The 21,279-nt window shown below is 37.6% G+C and overlaps 1 protein-coding gene across 4 annotated transcripts in view; it reads left to right on the plus strand.

Annotated features, from left to right (window-relative positions):
* Positions 1 to 21,279, plus strand: part of arhgef3 (Rho guanine nucleotide exchange factor (GEF) 3) — a 223,559-nt gene that overhangs the window by 138,632 nt on the left and 63,648 nt on the right. The window contains exon 1 of one of the 4 annotated variants that reach the window (XM_051694814.1): positions 12,719 to 13,034. The exons of the other annotated variants lie outside the window; for them this stretch is intronic. Within the exon in view, the coding sequence (XP_051550774.1) occupies positions 12,924 to 13,034 (111 nt within the window). The 5' untranslated portion in view covers positions 12,719 to 12,923. Of the gene's footprint in view, positions 1 to 12,718; positions 13,035 to 21,279 lie in introns of those variants that run through there. 4 annotated transcript variants of the gene reach the window in all.

Consider the following 21,279-nt stretch of genomic DNA (forward strand, 5'->3'; position numbering starts at 1 on the left):
AAATTGCAAGGAAGCTCAACTGAAAGAGCATTACACTTGCGATGTAAATGATCAGGGTACTTTTATGACAATATCGGTTGGGTGCTGGTTTTAGGTTTAGGGTAGGGAGGTAGATTTTGATCATTTAGAACTGGATAGAGCATTCACCTAAAAACGTAACCTGTTTGGGAGAACATTTAGCTTGCTTTAAGCACCACACTAAAAGGACATTCTATTTCTGATCGGATTTAGGAAGCATGTAATATCATTTTGCTAAAGAAATGTTGCCACAGTCAGGTTATTTTCATAAGATCGGGGTGTTTAAAAATAATACTAGTTCAAATATGTTATTTCAAACATGTTTCATTATTTCACACATTATTTGCCCTTCAAAATCTTTGAAGATGTTCTTCTGACCTGATAGAAACTCAGTGAGAGAACAGCTATAGTGTGAACACCAATAATAAAATTAGCTTGTGAAAATTCCCTGCATTTATTTATTTTTTAATGCCTGGGGTCTCTAAGACCAAAAAGAATGTTATCAAATGTAAATATTGTTTATAATCAATTCTCATACAATTATGACAAGAAAAGTAAGAAAGTATCAGCTTGAGTAAAGTGTGTTTTTCAAGGTATTAAAATGGCCTTAGTATCACTCAGACCTCAAACAGAAGTTGAGGGCTGATATAATCTCTGCTTTCTCTGCTCGTGACATATCATGTCAAGCTGAAAAGTGCCTCACAGTTGAAGAGGGGTTTAAATTGACTCAAACGCTGACCAATATTGAGCAGGTGAATGCACACTGCTGCAGTAAGCGACATTTTCTGCACCCTTTGAAGGGCAGTCTACAAAGCTGAACCTATTCATCAAACTCTGATGTCCTCTGACCCCCGGCTATGCCCTACTTTCCAAAAAACCCTCCAGTGATCATACAGCTCTTTCTTATTCTCTCTGGGTCATCAGCTTCTATACGATTCAGTTCAATTTGGTGTGATCTTCTGTTACATTTCCACTGAAATCTGTTTTTGTGCCCAATGGCCCATCAGTAAAATGTCACAGGAAATAATGCCTACCAACCTGTTGCTATGAAACTCATTCTAAAGCTGTAAAATGTCACAATTATTTAAGTCCTGATGTAAATTATCAGCTGCCTCAGGTGCATATTTACCTTTCTACACTCATACTTTATCTTGGAAATTGTACTTCAAGAGTAAATTGAATGCATGAAGCATGTCTAAAGATTCCCAGTCAACAAGAGAGTAAAGGGTAGCGCATCAGAGCTTTTTAATCACTCGCATCAAAGATGTTGCAGGTATTGAGTGATGACAGTGTGGTTTGATTCTCACTTTGATCAGATGAAAACAACACACAGATGATAAAATGCATGCTGTTTTATCAATGTTTTAAATAAAAGAGGTCAAGTGCATTACATCATATGCTTTTATCACAGGTGACCTACTTTTATAGTGTATTGGATTTCTTTGAAATATGAGGCTCTATTAAAAAAATGACTTGATTTTGACATGCAGCATCATGGCGTCTTCAACATAAACTAGACCTTTATCATTTGAAGTATAGCTTTATAATATTATTTATAATATACAATCAACTTAAGCTTACAATGCTTTTGGGAAACGCAGCCCTGACCGTTTTCTGAGATGTCATCATCCACACTGGAAAACAAATGGGAAATGAAGCAGGATGGTTTACATGATCTCATAAAGCAAAATTACTGTTCCATGATGAACGGACGATGACCGCATGTATGAACTATGATGTTGTGTCACATTCAATGGTCATTGTGAGCCTTCGTTCATGTTGTGCCAGTTTGACTAGCTTGTAAACTTGTGCATCAAACCAACATGTAAACTGCTGTTACTTGTAAACACAGGAAGTTCATGAGGTCAGTAAGAACCAGAAGGAAGAGATGTTCACAGGAATTTCTTGAATAGCACTTTAAAGACTGTGAATTGAATCGCTAGATGTTTTATGAGTGTATCTTATATAACGATCTTAACGTATGACATTAAACTATTTTCTCTATAATGGGCCAGTTGTTTCATACTGGGACATCAGGGGTCTTTCCTGCATAAGTATACGCTTGTGCCTTGAAATTGCGTACATCTAGAATAAAAGGATTCATTATCAACTACAATTTAAGGTGTCTCATATTATCCCTATTTAAAAATGTATTATAGTTCAGTTTCAGAAATATGTTTCCCTGTTATAAAACAGATAGTTGCAGTACATTTGTTTGCGTACTACTTTGCATATTTACAGGGATTATAACAATTAACATTAACCTACTTGGAATGTGCTTTAATCCAATGCAAAGTGCATTCAAAGTATACGTTTTACCTGTTTGTGTGTTCCCTTGGAATCGAACCTATACCTTGGCGTTGCTAGCTTGAAAACATGACAAGTATAGTATGCAACCTGTTTTAATAACTTGCTTGTACATCTTTGAAAATAACTGAAATAGACACTAATACTAAGCACAAAAGTTCAGAACAAATTACATGAATATTTAATGAGGCTGTTTATGATTGTTTGTCTGTTGCTAATTAACTCACCGTACTGTTTATGCACCTCATTATTTCACACTGCGTTTGTTACGTATCACATTCGCGCTGTATGTGGTTTGAATTTAGGTGTATGTGTGAAACATTGTTTAACCTAACTGTGTTAAATGTGGCCTTAACCTGGGTTATATAAAATGTTAAGACAGGGTTAGGTGTAATGTGACTGATCAAACCGATCATGACATTGATTTGTTGCTCCTTTAAGTATGCACAAATAAGCTTTCATCTCTCTCTTACCTCTTTAACTGTCCTTTCATTAAAGACTTGGATGAAATTGTTAATTTAAAAGGTCGTTAGAGGTGTCATTCATGAAGCAGAGTTCAGCAATGCTTACATATAACCCTCTTTTTAGAGTCACATTAATTTTCTCAGTGTGAGTGTGATGAGAATAGATTATTAAAAAATTGCATTACCATCTGTTTCTGTCATATAGTGTATGTGCGTCATTGCAATTATTCCACAAACTTTTAATGCATTTCTGCAAGCTGAAAAAAAGCAATCTAAGATGGTGGACAAATTTTAGGGAAATGTCAAGAATGTATAATAAATTTAGTAAAGTAGGCTATTTTACCCAATATTTTTGTGGCTGTGAGTTGTGCTTATTAGAGTCACATTGTTAGCTCAGAAACATGCAGTGAGCTTTATTTATGTGAGGAGTACTAGTGTGTGTGTGTGTGTGTGTGTGTGTGTGTGTGTGTGTGTGTGTGTGTGTGTGTGAACAGAGTTCCAGTCCATGTTGAGCATTTGAAATCACTCACTTATCCAACTGTGTCAGGCAGCAGATCACATGGGCACATATTGACAGCATCTAAAAAGTACAGTTTGTGTGTGTGTGTGTGTGTGTGTGTGTGTGTGTGTGTATCAGGGCTGGCTCCTGCCAGCTATGCTAGGGTGGGCTGGGGTATATTATAGGTGGGCATTTGGGATGGGGGGGGGGGGTTACTCAGACTACTAATTTAATGTCTTTAATTGGCGCTTGACATGGCATAATTGTCAAGATCATAAGGCCCAATATAACTATATTTTACACTTATTCCCCATATTAAAAATATATTGAAATAAATAAACTGATAAACATTGTCTATAATCATAAGATTGAAGTGGGCCCTGACAACAATACACTTTCAGAGTAATTAGAATTTCAGCCTTAAAGCAAATTACAAAGACAAATCAGAGTCCCCAGGAATGCAAGGATGGAGTGGAGAGAAATAATATCAAGGAGGAAAATAAGGATGGAGCAAAAGGAAATATATTAAATAGAGAGATCAAGATCAAGAACCTACAATTTGACACAGATGGGAACTGCTTAAAGTAATTATATAATATTAAATGATGACGATTCTTTCTGTTTGACAGAAATGTAATAAGCAATGATTCTGCCACACAAAGGCAAAACTCAAAATAGAGTTATGAATAAAACAGGTCTCTTATGATTTGTCCGGTGGCAGATGAGTTTGTCTCGTTTGCTGAAATTCAGAGTAACCATTGTGTGAAAATGCAGTAACTACAAAATCCACATCAAAATAATTCAAGCCATTTTTCTCAGTATGTTAGTTAATGAGTATGGCCTTTGTAGGGTAGTAAAGGGTATTGATATTTGTACCAGTGCAACTATATGTGTAAAGTCATTTAGGGGCTACAGGAATTTGGATGGATGGATGGAAAGTAATGTCATCTAAGTACCAAAGGTTATTTTCATGGCAAACAGAGTAGTTTAAAGCGCAATGACAAACAATAAACAACAAACTATCACAGCACGGTAAAAATGTGTATTTAAAAGAGGAAACAGAAGCACACATCCCGCAAAACACTGTATCCAGCTACGAATCATGATCACGTACGGTACTATCAGCTAATATTGGCCGCGAAACCAATGGGACCCGGCGCAACAGAGTGCGGCGCAGGATGATGTGTGCGCAGGAGCGGGAGAAAGAAATGACTCGCGGGACTCCCGCAAAATATAAATATCTAAATAACAAAATAGATGTTCCTCAAATGTATTTAATGTTTTTAATGTACAAAGTGTTACTCGTCTATTGCGCAAGACCAACAAAAAATAAACTATTTACAGGCGCAGGGTTGGTGTCTAAGGGGCCGTTTACACGACAACGTTTTCAACTGAAAACGAAAAACTTTTTATGCGTTTTGGCTGGTCGTTTACAAGACAACGGCGTTTTGGGGCCTGAAAACGCAAACTTTTGAAAACGGGTTTCAAAGTGCACATTTTTGAAAACGATGCCATTATCGTCTCCGTGTAAACATACAAATGAAACGCGAATTTGTGAAAACGATGACGTCATGCGCACGCGTATTACGTGTTCAGTCTATAGGCATACGCGAGTACTTCAAAACAACGCGCGAGACATTCAAAACTATAATGGTGGACTAAAGGACAGTGTTTGTGCTGCTCAAGACTTGTAATAATAAAGAATCCTCATCGTCCGTCCAGACAAAATTGCTCGAATTCTTTCGCCATCTTCATTGTTTGTATTCCCCGCTCTGTGGCAGAATGCTTCTGTGCGCAGGCGCGTAGTGTTCCTTTACAAAGTGACATCACCAACTACTGGCCTGACATGCATAATACAGCGTGTTTAGTCGTTTTCGCGGATCCGTGTGAACGCGAAACTTTTCAAAAACGCAAAGGAAAAACTTTTCCATTTTTTAGTACATCGTTGTCATGTAAACGTACCCTAATTCATACAAATGATTCCTTGTGGAATGTCCCTTAGTGCTATGGATGTTAATGCATTTTTAAAGAAAAGTACAAACAAAACTTTGAAACCAATCAAAGTTCAATCAGATATTTGGCAATGTTAGAGTGATAACAAAAGGTGGTTCTCTCTCTCTCTCTCTCTCTCTCTCTCTCTCTCTCTCTCTCTCTCTTTCCAGATTTATTTATTTATTTATTTATTTATTTTTCAGGGTGGGAATTGTAAAAAAAAAAAAAAAAAAAAAATTAAAAAAAGCCTGATATCAGAATAGGACAGAATCTTAGGGGATCGGGACTGAAAAATTTGCGCAGACCAGTACCTGCGGGCTTGCGGGTGGGAGCGGCAGGCAGGAGCAGGACAAAATATAAAAAAATGTTTGCGGGAGTGGGACAGAATCTCACAGAAGCGGATCTGAAAATCCATCCCGCTCAGACCTCTACTTTATAATTCAGGTCCAGTATTTCATGAACACCCGCAGCATGATTTTGGGTTGCTGATGTGGAGGGAGAGGGAGTCAGGGAGATATCTAATAAGAGGGAGCCTGTGGAACATTAACAGGAGCCACATGGTTACTGCACACTGAGCTAGCACCAGGATTCTTTATGGGCATTCAAAACCTATGCATTGCACAAAAATATGTCTTATTACCGTTCTCACTCGCATGATGTCTCGGACTCTCTGGTTTGCAGCATCAGCTTCTTGAGTGTGTCCTTGCTTTCAGCCAATGACAAAAATAGAAAAACACTACACATTTCCTGTGCTGTTTTGTGATTGGTTGGGCAGTCTTCAGCCCACCCTTAATGTTTGCAAAACACAGCCCACCCCCATATTGCTTTTAATCAATGCACAAATTGGAAAAAATATATATTTAAATTTAAAACCATGTTTCCAAAATGTTTGATTGAGTGGGCAAGACTCACATTTGGGTGGGCTCAGCCCACCCCTGCCCATGCCTACATCTGGCCCCAGTGTGTATTAACATCACTGGAAATGTTTTTATTAAAAATACAATTTCCCCAAGTCTCCCCTGTTGCGTCCATTATTATTGACAATAGATTACTTTTTTCTGCAAAACCAAATGCAAGAAATGAAAGAGACTTACTTGAACATAAACCTGTATCAACGGCATTACATTGAATTCACAGCATTTCCCTTCACGTATGTATACAAATTTCCTTGCCAGTGTGGTTAGCCATTTCCTTCATGACAATTTAAGTAATACTAATTTCAGGAAGCAAAGTGCTAAAACATTAAACCCTTAGCCTGCAGTTGGATCTAATTATATCTGCAAAAACCAGGTCACTTTGTTTGCAAATCAGTTGAAAATGTTTTATCTGTCATCGCCAAAGAAGCATTTCTATATTTTTTTGTTCACTAGCACGTTCACTCTATTGTGCGTGTGCAGGCTGTGCAAAATTTTTTATTGCAGATGATTCAGGGACCCGTGAACTACCATGTCCATAGGTCAGGGTGGAGGTGGGGATCGTCCTCTGCCGTTCAAGAGCTGTTTGGGGTAACCTGAGTCGCACCTCTTTGAGTGACTGTCAAAGGCGACTGTTTGTTTACTGTCAGTGCTTTGGCTTCAGTTGAGTTGAGCGCTCACAGCCCCCCAGCTGCACTTCCCCTCGCCTGATAGCTGCACAAAAGCAGGAACCTGTCGGCTGGCACAGAACAATACCTCTGAAACGAGGTCTAATTTCCTGCGGCTGACTGAAACAGAAACGCCCATGAGGTGTGATCAGGACTGGTTTTATTTACTGAATCATACTGGCACTAGATCAGATTCAGAAATAGCGGTCAAATTGACCCCTAAAAAAGATTAATTATTGTTGCTGAACAAAAAAATAAGGCTGTAGTATTCACACACACAAACAGCACACACTGAAGTTATTAGCAGGAGGGCGTGTGAGGATTTGCTTTGCGTGTATTTGGTTGGGAGGCTGGCATGGGTTCCATAACATTTCACTGAAACGTATGGGTTTATTTTTGTTTCATATTAACATACAAATGGAAAGAGATTTACAAATAAAAAGTTGGTTCACAAATAAATTGAATGAGATCCACACATAAATGTAAGGAGTTAAACAAAAATGTAATGAATTCACAAATAAAAAGAATGAGGTTTATAAATATATGTTTGGAGTTTCACAAAAATAATGTGAATTCACAAATAAATAAAATGGAATTTGCAAATAAAAACATTATTTACAAATATATTTTTTAACTCACAAACACTACTCTGTCCAACATTCATTTGTGAATCACGCACATTTATTTGTGGATCGCTTCATGTGCATTTGCAGATCGCTACATGCATTTGTCGATTTTGAAACAAATCTATCATCAAGATGTGCACACATATCTACAGATAGGTGGACTCCACCCATTGTCTACTCAAGCCAATCAGATAACGGCCACATTACTCTGACCAATTGTAGCATGTTCTATCTTCAAACAATCGTGCTTCGTTTTACGATCAAGGTGGGACCAGAGTCACAGCTCTCATGAGCATGGAATCAAGCACATACAGATATGCTCTAAGGCCACAAACTTTTAAAGAAACGGACGCCATCAGAGGAATACTGTGATTTAAGGTTCGTACCATTTTCTCTCGGTTATAAACATGTGTAGTGTCTTGTTAAATGTCAACAGTTGAAAATTGCCCATTTGTAGGGTCTCCTGATCATTAGCTTTATAGCTAACCTGGCTGACTGTACGAGTCTGCTGTTTTAATTTTAACCAAGTTTCTTGACTGAAATGTGTCGTCAAAACCTTTACTCTTAATGTTACATGGCAGATCCAAAAGACACACTACTAGACACTACAAAAGTTCAGTAGCACAGATAGTGTCTTTATAAAACACGAATCATATTAGATGATCTTAGGAACACAAACCATAAATTAATACCCTATATTACACAGTGTACAAGATCTGCTATGTCAATAATTTGGTTACACATTATGTTAATGTATTTAATAAAGGCAGTTGTACGGTCGTATTTATTAGAATTTTGCATTTTAGCACTTTTGTGTGAATGTTTTAGGAGGAACTATTACGGGGTCCCTTTCTAAAATACAGCTTCATGTTCTGACAGTGATAATTTACTCACTGGTTATTGCCATCTTTTTCAGATGTTTCCCCTGTGTACTGCCCATCAACTTTGAGCACTTGACTCACCTGCTCCAAAAGTGGTAACATTGTCTTTGGGTTGACTTACTTAAAAATGCAAATTCTGTCATTTACTCACCCTCATGTTTTTTTGAAAACCTGTACTATTTAGTTTCTTCTGTGGAATATGAGAATACATTGTAAAATGTAGATGCTGCTAATGAGGCTGAAAGGAAAGAGTCAGTCCCTCATAATTCCTGACATCTCCTTTTGAGTTCCCACAGAAGAAAGTCAGTCGTTTGGGTTTGGAACAACATGAATATGAGTATAAATGATGACATCTTTTTGTCATGTAGTTGACAGATCTTTTACTGAGTTCTATCAAGGCATTTTAAGGTAAATAAACTCAGCAAAAAAAGAAACGTCCCTTTTTCAGGACACTGTATTATAAAGATAATTTTGTAAAAATCCAAATAACTTCACAGATCTTTATTGTAAAGGGTTTAAACAATGAACAAGCATGGAAAACAATGAACCATAAACAATTAATGAACATGCACCCGTGGAACGGTCGTTAAGACACTAACAGCTTACAGATGGTAGGCAATTAAGGTCACAGTTATAAAAACTTAGGACACTAAAGAGACCTTTCTACTGACTCTGAAAAACACCAATAGAAAGATGCTCAGGGTCCCTGCTTATCTGCGTGAACGTGCCTTAGACATGCTGCATGGAGGCATGAGGACTGCAGATGTGGCCAGGGCAATAAATTGCAATGTCCGTACTGTGAGATGCCTAAGACAGGGAGACCTTCCCTGATGGAAGGACAGCTGATCATCCTCACAGTGGCAGTCCACGTGTTACAACACTTGCACCGGATCGGTACATCCGAATATCACACCTGCGGGACAGGAACGGGATGGCAACAACAACTGCCCGAGTTACACCAGGAAAGCACAATCCCTCCATCAGTGCACAGACTGTCCTCAATAGGCTGAGAGAGGCTGGACTGAGGGCTTGTGGGCCTGTTGTAAGGCAGGTCCTTACTAGACATCACGAGCAACAATGTCGCCTATGGGCACAAACCCACCTTCGCTGGACCAGACAGGACTGGCAAAAAGTGCTCTTCACTGACGAGTCGAGGTTTTGTCTCACCAGGGGTGTTGGTCGGATTTGCATTTATCATCAAAGGAATGAGCGTTATACCGAGGCCTGTACTTTGGAGCGGTTCGATTTGGAGGTGGAGGGTTCGTCATGGTCTGGGGTGGTGTGTCATAGCATCATCGGACTGAGCTTGTTGTCACTGCAGGCAATCCCAACGCTGTGCATTACAGGGAAGACATCCTCCTCCCACATGTGGTACCCTTCCTGCTGGCTCATCCTGACATGACCCTCCAGCATGACAATGCCACCAGCCATACTGCTCGTTCTGTGTGTGACTTCCTGCAAGACAGGAATGTCAGTGAGATCTTAATCCCATTGAGCACATCTGCATCTACAAAAGACAATACATTTGAGTATATGTATTTACACGCACAAACACTGGAATTGAACATTACAACTGGAGTGCTTGCAATTTGCTCGAGTTTGTTGTACATGAACATCCTCATTACCATGTCATGGTGTTGTATCAGTTGTCTGGGGCAGATACTCAGGGTAAGATCATTCTGCACAAATTATTGGAAAAAATAACAGTTACATGTTAAAAACATGTCCATTACTGCAACTCTTTTATTATTATTGTTCTCCTGTATCTCACAGCCCATATACTTCCTGAGTAAATAAGTGAAACATGCATTGTTTTACAGGGTTAACATAATTATTTCTTGTGAGTAACATTGGACAGGTCTGCCATAACACTAAGTGCTAAAAATATAAATCCTTTGAAATATTACTTCAATAAATTATTTTTAATACATTAACATAATGTGAAACCAAATTAATGCCATAGCAGATCTTGTACACTGTGTAATATAGGGTATTAATTTATGGTTTGTGCTCCTAAGATCATCTAATATGATTAATGTTTTATAAAGACAATATCTGTACTACTGATCTTTTGTAGTGTCTAGTAGTGTGTCTATTTGGATCTGCTATGTAACACTGAGTAAAGGTTTTGATGACACATTTCAGTCAAGAAACACAGTCAGTCAGGTTAGCTATAAAGCTAATGATCACGACACTCTACAAATGGACAGTTTTCAGCTGTCGACATTTAACAAGACACTACACATGTTTATAACCAAGAGAAAATTATACGTATCTTAAATCACAGTATTCCTCTGATGACGTTTCTTTAAAAGATTGCCTTGGAGCATATCTGTATGTGCTTGATTCCATGTTCATGAGATCTGTGACTCTGATATTGATACAAAGCATGATTGGTTGAAGGTAGAACGTGCTACGATTGGTCCAAGTAATGTGGCCTTTATCTGATTGGCTTGAGTAGACGATGGGTGGAGTCCACCTATTTGTAGATTTGTGTGCACATCTTGATGCTAGATTTGTTTCAGAATCGACAAATGTGCTTAGGGATCCGCAAATGCACAGGAAACGATCCTCAAATAAATGCGCTCGATTCACAAATGAATGTTGGACAGAGTAGTGTTTGTGAGTCAAAAAATATATTTGTAAATAAATTTTTTTATTGGTAAATCTCATTTTATTATTTGTGAATTCACTTTATTTTTGTGAAACTCCTAACATATATTTATAAATCTCACTCTTTTTATTTGTGAATTCATTACATTTGGTGAAACTCCTTACATTTATTTGTGGATCTCATTTAATTTATGTGTGAACCAACTTTCTAACTGTAAATCTCTTTCCATTTGTATGTTAATATGAAACAATTCCATCTCCATAGAAACACTACCGTTCACTCATACAGGCTGCTAAATTATGCTTTACAAATGAACATGTTAATTTGCTTCATTAAACAGATGGGCATTGTAATGATTTATTTTTAATATTTTCGAATATTGTCATTTATGTTGATTAATATTATTATTACATGTGTTAATGCAGAGCATTCATCAGTTCTGTCATTACTTATGTTAACAAATAGTCTTTGGTGTAATCTGATTACAAAGTAATTAGTTGCAGTAATCTAATTGCTTTTCAGTTAAAAAAGTAAAGGATCAAATTTAAAATTCTTGTAATCATATTATAGTTACTGACTTTCAATTAAGGACATTTTTAAATGCATTACTTGGGTTACACATGTATATTACAAGAAATATATATTATTTATGTAAAACTCATCTTTAATCTGTCTGTCTGTCTGTCTGTCTGTCTATCTATCATCTATCTATTTCTCTATTTGTCTCTGTCTGTCTGTCTGTCTTTTTCTGTCTGATCAAAATCATAATTATGCTGTGTCTGATCTTTAATTAGTTTTGTGCCAGACTGTACACCACCATCAAGCACAACTACAACACAAGATATAAAATTACAATATTACATATAGGACTTATTAAATAATTCATTAATTAAAATGATTCAACTAAATAAACATAGTCACAAAACAAACACAAATACATCACTGCATAGTTACAAAAGAAAACCTTTCTCACTGAGCAATTTGATGGACTCCTAATGGACTTTTTTTTCTAATGGAATAATTTCTTCCCTCAGTATTGTGGCATCCTCCTTCCTGAAGGAAGAAGTTCGTACTCAAGGTGTAACACGTGTATTCTATCACCCATGATGTTGTGTGCTAATCTCAGAATCCTCTGCTAATTAAAAAAAAAAAAAAAAACATTTTGTACATACCCTATTAACCTGTAAAGCAACATTCTCTCAATGACTGCACAATATATTAATAGTATTTTTATGGCACAGAGTGACCTTGTAGAAAATAAATATGCTTTAATGCATGTGCAGTTAATGTGATATTCCCAGATAGATTGGAGTCCATAGACTCCCAAGTACTTACAGTATATGTTTGATTGTCTTAGTAGCCTATATAAATGATAACTGGTTTAAAGAAACGTGATATTTTTTCTTAAAGATGTATAAAAGATGTTAGACTGATTTTGATAGGCCTATGTTCAGCAGTCAAAATAGTAGGCTATATCTGCAAGTTGACTTTGCAATTTTTCAAACTGTCATATAACCTAAAACATTTGCTGCCTCTCAAGCACTGATAACCGCTAGAGGAAATGCAAATCCATTTATTAGTTGTAGAGGAGGTAGTTAAATTCCCAGTGGTTTGTTAATCTCCTAAGGCAGCAGTTAGTTCGTTGGTAAAGTTCAGCTCTCAGTGTGAGTCGGATGCGGTTTTGAGTGAAATCACTCTCTCCACCGCGCACCTCTGATGCGCGTTCACTGTAGTTCACAGAACTTTAATTGCGAGCTCCCGCAAGTTGGCTCGAGCGCTCGCAGCTGCCAGACGAGCAGAACTCACGAGAGAGAGAGAGACTGCAGCAGCAGCGTGTTTGGGGATGCTGCTGAAGTCCTCAGAGCTGGCAGGCACCGCGCGACTTCCCTACTGTTATCCTGTCCGCCGAGCGCGAGAGCAGCGTCCGCCGCAGCGTTAATATGGTGGTGAAGGATTACCCGATATACCTGCTCATCAAACGAGCCAACTGCAGCCTGGACGCGCCAAGCAGCGGTAGTGGCGGCGGTGCCGGCGCGGTGAAAGAGACGGAGGTGCGTTCACTGCTGTTATTATTTAGCAATATATGGAGTTTTTAAACACAAACACAAGAATCTAATTTCATTTTTAAAATGTATATACATTATTAATGAGCAGGTATTGTTATTCATGAATGATACAACTTTGGTAGTGTATTGGTTTGCATTGTTGCTGCATCTTATGGTTTTTATATGGGTTTAATAATTTCGTCTTTGGGAACATTATATGTTTTTATTCTTATTATTATTATGGTTTTGGTGATTGTTTTGTCACAAAGTAAGATGTATTATTATTATTATAAACAGAGTCTGCACTCAGTCCATGAAAGTGTTTTTACTTTCTAGATGTAAAACATATGAGTTTAGAACTGATTTAAAACCTCATTATAATTATTAATAAGCATGTATATTCGCTGGCTACCACCTCTGGAGTTCGCTAGTTCGAATCCCAGGGTGTGCTGATTGACTCCAGCCAGGTCTCCTAAGCAACCAAATTGGCCCGGTTGTTAGGGAGGGTAGAGTCACATGGGGTAACCTCCTCGTGGTCGCTATAATGTGGTTCGTTCTCGGTGGGGCGCGTGGTGAGTTGAGCGCGGATGCCGCGGTGGATGACGTGAAACCTCCACACTCTCTATGTCTCCGTGGCAACGCGCTCAACAAGCCACGTGATAAGATATGTGGGTTGATGGTCTCAGGAGGCAACTGGGATCATCCTCCGCCACCCGGATTGAGGCGAATCACTACGCCACCACGAGGACTTAAAAGCGTACTGGGAATTGGGCATTCCAAATTGGGTGAAAAAGGGAAGAAAAAAAAAAAAAAAACATTGAAAAAATAAATAAATAAGCATGTATATTATGACCAGACCATATTTCTCCAAAATTATGTATTTTTTGAAAGTTACACATTTGTCCACTGCAATGACACAATGACACAATGACTTAAAGATGACAGCCATGGGTAAGGGTCAAAGGTAATTACCCAGGGTGGTTTGGACCTAAAATCATGCCCTGAATGGTTAAATGGCTTTTAAATGTCAGTAGCTGACTCTGTACAGCAGAGAATAAAGTATTAGATGAATTGTTTTGATGATTGTTTCAGTGCTTTCTCATATAGCCACTGGTGTGTAGTATTATAAACAAGATTCTACAGAAACAGAGTTACTGGCATGTTCAAATGCCTAATTTGTCCTTTCGCCATCCCTGTTGATGTGAAATCCTGCAATCATTGTATCCACAATCATATCTGCACAATGTGTTGTCAATTTATTGATCAACCTTTCCTGAATGATACTAATAGTTGAGTTACTGTATGTGAATATGAAACGGCTTTCTAAGACAAGTAAAAGTCATGTCAAGTTTCAGTGTGGTGGAGTTCACTGCAGATGTTTATGGTGTTGATGGTTTGGTTTGGGTTTGACTGTAGTGGTCTGTGCATTTGAGCGAGGGAGTTTTTTGCATCATGGCTTCAAAGGCTGCTGATGTTATTTGCTGTGCTCTTTGTCTGCAAGTTAAGGCAAAATCCACTTCAAAGCCTTCTGTGAAATTCAACCTATTTACACATTAATGAAATTCAACCTATTTACACATTATTCTTGTTGTGTTTGCAGTTTGTTTTGACTAATACAAACACTGATTTTAGTTTGAAATCAGCTAAACACAGGTTTTTTTGTTTTTTTTTTACCCAAAAGAGCTGATATTGAGCATAGCTGTGATAAAAATGACTGACACTATCAGAAAAATACCATGCTTTGTGGACCTGTACCATAGTAATACCACGCTTTGTGTACTGGACATGTGCCATAGCAATTTCATAGGTGTTGGACGTGTACCACTGTAGTGCCGTGGTTGTCTTGTGCCTTGGAGCATCAAAATAAATATCAAATACCACCATACTGTATTTGTATGCATGTATATGTATTTACACTCACTGAGCACTTTACTAGGTAGGTGCACTTTACTAGGTAGGTACACCTGTACACCTACTTATTCATGCAATTATCTAATCAGCCAATCGTGTGGCAGCAGTGCAATGCATAAAATCATGCAGATATAGGTCAGGAGTTTGTTAATATTCACATCAACCATCAGAATGGGGAAAAATGTGATCTCAGTGATTTGGACTGTGGCATGATTGTTGGTGCCAGACAGGCTGGTTTGAGTATTTCTATAACTGCTGATCTCCTGGGATTTTCACACACAACAGTCTCTAGAGGTTACTCAGAATGGTGCCAAAAACAAAAAACATCCAGTGAGCGGCAGTTCTGCTGACAGAAACATCTTGTTGATGAGAGAGGTCAACAGAGAATGGCCAAACTGGTTTGAGCTGACAGAAAGGCTACGGGAACTCCGATAACCCCTCTGTACAATTGTAGTCAAACATTTAGGCCAGGGGTCGGGAACCTATGGCTCGCGAGCCACAAGTGGCTCTATGTTAAAAATCAAGGGGCTTGCCGGGTGTCTCAACATTCACCAAAACATGATTGTTTAAAACTTTCTAGAGGTAACTTTCCAGCAGAAAGTGTGGGTGCGATTGCAAAGCTTGAAGTCAATGACACTGCATTGATTTCCTTTCTCCCGAATTTGTCATACAGCCTACTCCTGGTGAACAATGTTTGAACTGAACACCCACCAAATGCGTATTTTTCATGTGGAGTATTTTGCTGATGTACCAGCCACTATGGAAGGTGACCTGTAAGACTTCTCAGAGTGATATATTACAAGAAATTAGACACAGACACATGTTTGACGAAACATGATTATATTTTGATAAACAGATGATAGAAAAGCTGCCGATGCGCTCTGCTATTCACGAGTGCAATGAAAGCGCTTCTCCAAGACACACACATGCAGAGAGTTCTGCACCTCATTTCCCAATAACTATTGATCTTAGCTGTTAAGAGCATTTTCTACGAGCCATTTTATGAACATTCGTTATTTTTTATGTGCGCCCAGCGTGTGAAATAGCACCCGCCACAGTCCAAATGCGACGAGACTCAATCCAGCTCGCAAGCTCCTCATTCAGATGCAGGTAATTAATGCACAAGTAATTTTTCTCATCTACCCGCAACAGGTGGGTGACCTGTAAGATGTCTTGGAGTGACACATGACATGAAATGCTGTTAGTCAAAAAGATACGTGCTTGAAGAAATATATATTATATTTTTAAGAACAGACAACAGAAAAGCTGTCATTCCTCATGTCTGATTTGCTGTTTGTTCAGTGGCCTGCAGCACGAGCCTGTCATGTGGAACAAGCGCATGTAAAGAGTTATCACTCCTTTTTCTCTGTTTTATTCATCTGAAAACTGTTTGCAAGAATAATGTTGACTATGAGAATGCAGTAAATGATCTCTGATCATCTCAGGACGTGCTGTGAGTTTAGTTCGCTTTATTTCCATGGAGCAGTTCACTCTTACACATTGTGAATGCAACTCTGCAGGTATCTTTGTATTAAAGAAACAAAGACAATAGTGATTAAATCATAAAACAATACAAGACACCATGAACCTAAAATTTTAGGCAGCATTAACTGTATTACGCAATACAAACACATTCGATAAGAACACACATTTGGCTGCATTTTTTGGGAACACAAGGGAATTTATTAGGCTTATTTATTATGATGATTATTATAATTATCTTTACATTTGTAATTGTCTTTAGTTCTTAATCTGTAGGCTATTAGTAATTTTACATCTGTGTTGATGGATGCTTGCGTGATGGCAAATGGGGCTGTTGGAGAAGGGAAATGTTTGGTTTTGGGGAGGTGGTTATATATAAGATTTTTTAATCACTTCATTATTTTGATTGCTTTTTTCATTTAGTTTAACAAGTGTGATATTTTGTCAAATGATCTTTGCGTGTTGACTCAAGGAATTGCATTGACCTTTCTGCAGTGTTAATAATAATAATAATAATAATAATAAAAAATACATATGCCTTTTGCATAATATTTGCCTTTTGATAAGAATGTCCTTTAACTAAATATTTAATTGTCATATTCATTAATTTTAGCCCATTTTACATTTTACTAGCCCATTTTACTGACTAAAATGGCATATTATTTGTTTTAGTTGACAATAATGTGCAAAATGACAAACGTATTAAACTTTAAGCAGACATTGAAATATTTAGAAAAATATATAAACTGCTACTAAAGATCAATATGTTTATAAGTAGGTTAAACAACATGAAAAAACTACCCTGAAAACCTGAGCTCCTGAAATAATAGCATGTAATGAACAAACTGAAGTATTTGCTACTTTTGTGAATTCCTCACTTTTATTGCATTATTTCTTGCATTAATTCTTGCGTCACAGTTAGCGTGTTTTTAAGGAAACAGCATATTCACAATGCAAGGTACACATTCTGACTAGCATGCAGCTTAGTTCAAGTTCACCTGTTCACTGGCTTCATTGTCTCTGCAGATTAAAGTTATAATATGATGTTTATGTTGTGGATATAGTTGATTTAATGTCATACTGTATATATAGGATGTGTTTGAGTGAGAAAATCACCAACATACTAGTGGTGCACTGAGATTTAGGGCCGATCATTTTTGCAGCACGCAGGGAATCACACATACACTGCTCCTCTAAAGAGCGCTTTCTCAGCCCTTGATGCATGACAGTGTGGCCTCTGGAGGGTGAGTTCTTGGCAGTTCTAAGCATTCACGAATTTAAACTTTCAGACATGATGTAATTCACATGAATATGCCGTTTTGTTTTTAAAAATGTGTAAGAATTACATGTGTATGAATATTAAGTTGCCCATTTTCTAGAGTCATTACGGTAGTAATTCTGACTCGCTGCACAGTGAGCACGGAGAGGATAAAGAGGCTGCTAACGGGTATAAAAACGAATTAAAAACAACAAATAAACATGTGAATACAAATCTGAGTATACATGATGTATCATGAGTCGTGACAATCAGACGTTGTTTTAAGCGATAGAGACTGTTTGAGTGATTGTGAGTGCTTTTAGCTTTACTCTCTTTAACATGAGCGCTCTTGGTGTCAATCAAACATGCGCACTCTCCAGGTGCTCTCAATATCTCATCAATCACTCATCTCAACGCTATCCTATGAGGATCCCAATATAAACCAGATTAATGTTGGTCTTAATACTACTAATTACAGATATAATTGTTTAACCTTCAATGTCGGCACAGCGTCTTCATGCATTTGCTTAATAATTAGTGATTTGTGTTACAGCAAAATTCCAAAGTCAGTAAACAAATCATAGATATTATTGATTTCTCACTGGAGCAGTTTTAGAGCTTGTAATGGATATATTTTTCTTATATTTGAAAGTATCTCTGCTGTGTGTGATGCTCTCATGGTTTTTACTGGTTTCCAGTATGTCACAATGACCTGTTGATATTGACAACAGAACTATACATAACTGTTTTCAATAATAATAAATGTTAGCAATTCACAATTAATGTAATTTTAATGTAATTTTGGTAATACTTTATAAAAAAAGTTTCATTTCTTTAACATTAGTTAATGCATTAGGTATCATGAACAAACAATGAATAATATATTTTTTACAGCATTTATTAATCATAATGTTAGTTAATAAAAATACAGTTGTTCATTTTTAGTTCATGTTAGTTCATAGTGCATTAACTAATACAAATTTTGATTTTAAAAATGTAATCGTATAGGTTGTAACTAACATTAAGTTAATTAGTTTTTGTTAACTTCATATTAACTACAGTAATGTTGTTAAATAATATTAACACATTTAAAAAAAAATTTTTTACGGTAAGTGTTACCGCAATTTTACAGTGTGGGGCATAAACATATAACTGCACAATATAACTTGCAAAAGTGTGGCAAAGGGCACTTAAAAAAATAAAATAAAAAATACAAATCGGTATCGTATCGGTATCGGCCATTCTTAGTGTTAAAATTGAGGCTGATACCGATCTCCAAATTTCCTGATAGGTGAACCACTACAACATACTGTGACTGGATTCTTTCAATCAATTCTTTCTAACTTTTTATTTCTTTAGAATGAATAAATCAATCAATAAATAAAGAGAGCATGTTAATGCATTGTTAATATTGATTTAGTGAGTTAAGTTGTTTGACTTGTTTAATTCAAACTTATTTCTTGAGTCTTTCTGAGAGATTCATTAAAAAGAACCAGCTCACAAGAATAAATTGTTTTGTGAATCAGACTACACTGATCACAGCATGCTGTATGGTTGATCATTAACAATCTAAATTATTCAAAATGGAAAAATCTTGGAAGTCTTTCGGTTCTTTTATGAGAGGAAGGGTGGAGGAGGAGAGAGAGGGACACACACTTCCTGTTCAGGTGACTTCCTGTTCCGGTTGCTGCCAGCACGCTGCACGAGTGTTTGTAGCTTGCTAGCCTGCTTAGCATTTCTTTTTCTTATTCTTATACGTTCATAATTTTATCCTTTGCCATTTTACAGCGTGCTTCGGGTTTTTCCACTTTTCTACTGTTTCAACTGCGTGTATTTTACCGTGCGCACTCGTTTTCTCTACTTTTTTTTGCTTGTCTACATCTCACGTCTCGACTGCATGCATTCGTTTTCTCCAGTGTTTTACACAGATTATTGCATCAATCTTAAACATCTGCTGATTAGGAACCTCATTGAACCACATCGATCTCAAAACCTCGCCGGTCAAGAACAACCATAACAAAAACAACAACAACAAACAATTGCGGTAAGTCATGGCGTCTGCTCATGTTATTTCTTCCTGCATTGTATGCCACGTTTGCTATAGCTTCTTCTGTCAGCAGTGAGGGGTTTACATGTGATAAATGTAAGTAATTAGTTAGGCTGATGGAGAAGGTTAATGAGTTAGAGGCACACATCCGAATGCTAGCGGAGGTCAGTGAGAGAGCAGCCGGTAGATACTGTTTTGGATGTGGGTAGTACAGCGAGCAACACATGCTTTGGTTCCGGATGAAGAGCCCCCGCTGCAGGGCGCTTGGGTGACGTCTTGGCGGCATACTCGCTCAGCAAAGCGACACCATTCTCCCGTTCCTGTTAGGGTTTCCAATCGATTCTCCCCACTCAGTGATGCACCCACTGACAATCATGTTGAAAGAGCCTTAATAATGGGTGATTCTATTGTAAGGAATGTGGAAATAGAGACACCAGCCACCATTGTTAAATGCATTTCCGGGGCTTGAGCATCTGACATCAGATCAATTTTATGAGTGCTGACTAATGCTAAATGTAGATTTTCAAAAATTGTTATTCATGTCGCACTAATGATGTCCGACTTCACCAGTCGGAGATCACTAAAGATAATGTTAAAGAGGTGTGTGAACTTGCAAAAACGATGTCAGACAATGTAATATGCTCTGGCCCCCCCTCCCTGCTCATCGTGGTGATGAGGTTTATAGTAGATTAGTGTCACTGAATGGCTGGAGGTCTGAGTGGTGTCTGGAGAGTAGCATAGTATGTATAGACAATTAGAAGAGATTTTGGGGTAGACCTGACCTGCTAAAGAGAGACTGGTTACCTTGGTGAATTTGCTAATTTTCTATCGGATCTAGTAGTTAATGTAGATAGAGATTTATTTGTTGGTGACTTCAACATTCACATTGATAATGAAATTGACACTTTGGGATTAGCATTTATCGATATTCTCAACTCTCTTGGAGTCAGACAAAATGTGACAGGACCAACTCATCGCCATAATTATACGCTAGATTTAATTCTGTCATATGGAGTTGATGTTGATACTATAGAAATTCTACTGCAGATCATTACCTCGTCTCTTGTTTGCTGCAATCAGCTAATGTTACTCAATCTACACCACGCTGTCCTTCATGTAGAACTATTCTTTCGACCACTAAAGATAGCTTCACTAATAAACTTCCAGAATTGTCTCACATATTCAGTAAGCCAAAAAGTCTAGAAGAACTTGATGTAATAACAGAAAATATATTTAGCACTCTTGATAGTGTCGCCCCCCTTCAATTAAAGAAAATTCAAGAAAAAAGCCTCGCATCATGGTACAATGATCACACTCATGCTCTCAAGAGAGCAGCTCGGAAAATGGAGCGCAAGTGGAAGAATACAAAATTAGAGGTATTTCATGGTGCATGGAAGGATAGTGTCTGTAGCTAAAGACAGGCACTAAAAGCTGCCAGGTCAGCATATTTTAGCAAACTAATAGAAAAGAACCACAACAATCCTAGGTGTTTATTCAGTACTGTGGCTAAATTGGTTAGGAATAAAGCATCGACTGAACCAGATATTCCGTGC

Source organism: Myxocyprinus asiaticus, chromosome 50 (genome assembly GCF_019703515.2).
Source record: "Myxocyprinus asiaticus isolate MX2 ecotype Aquarium Trade chromosome 50, UBuf_Myxa_2, whole genome shotgun sequence".
NCBI classification, from domain to species: Eukaryota; Metazoa; Chordata; class Actinopteri; order Cypriniformes; family Catostomidae; genus Myxocyprinus; species Myxocyprinus asiaticus.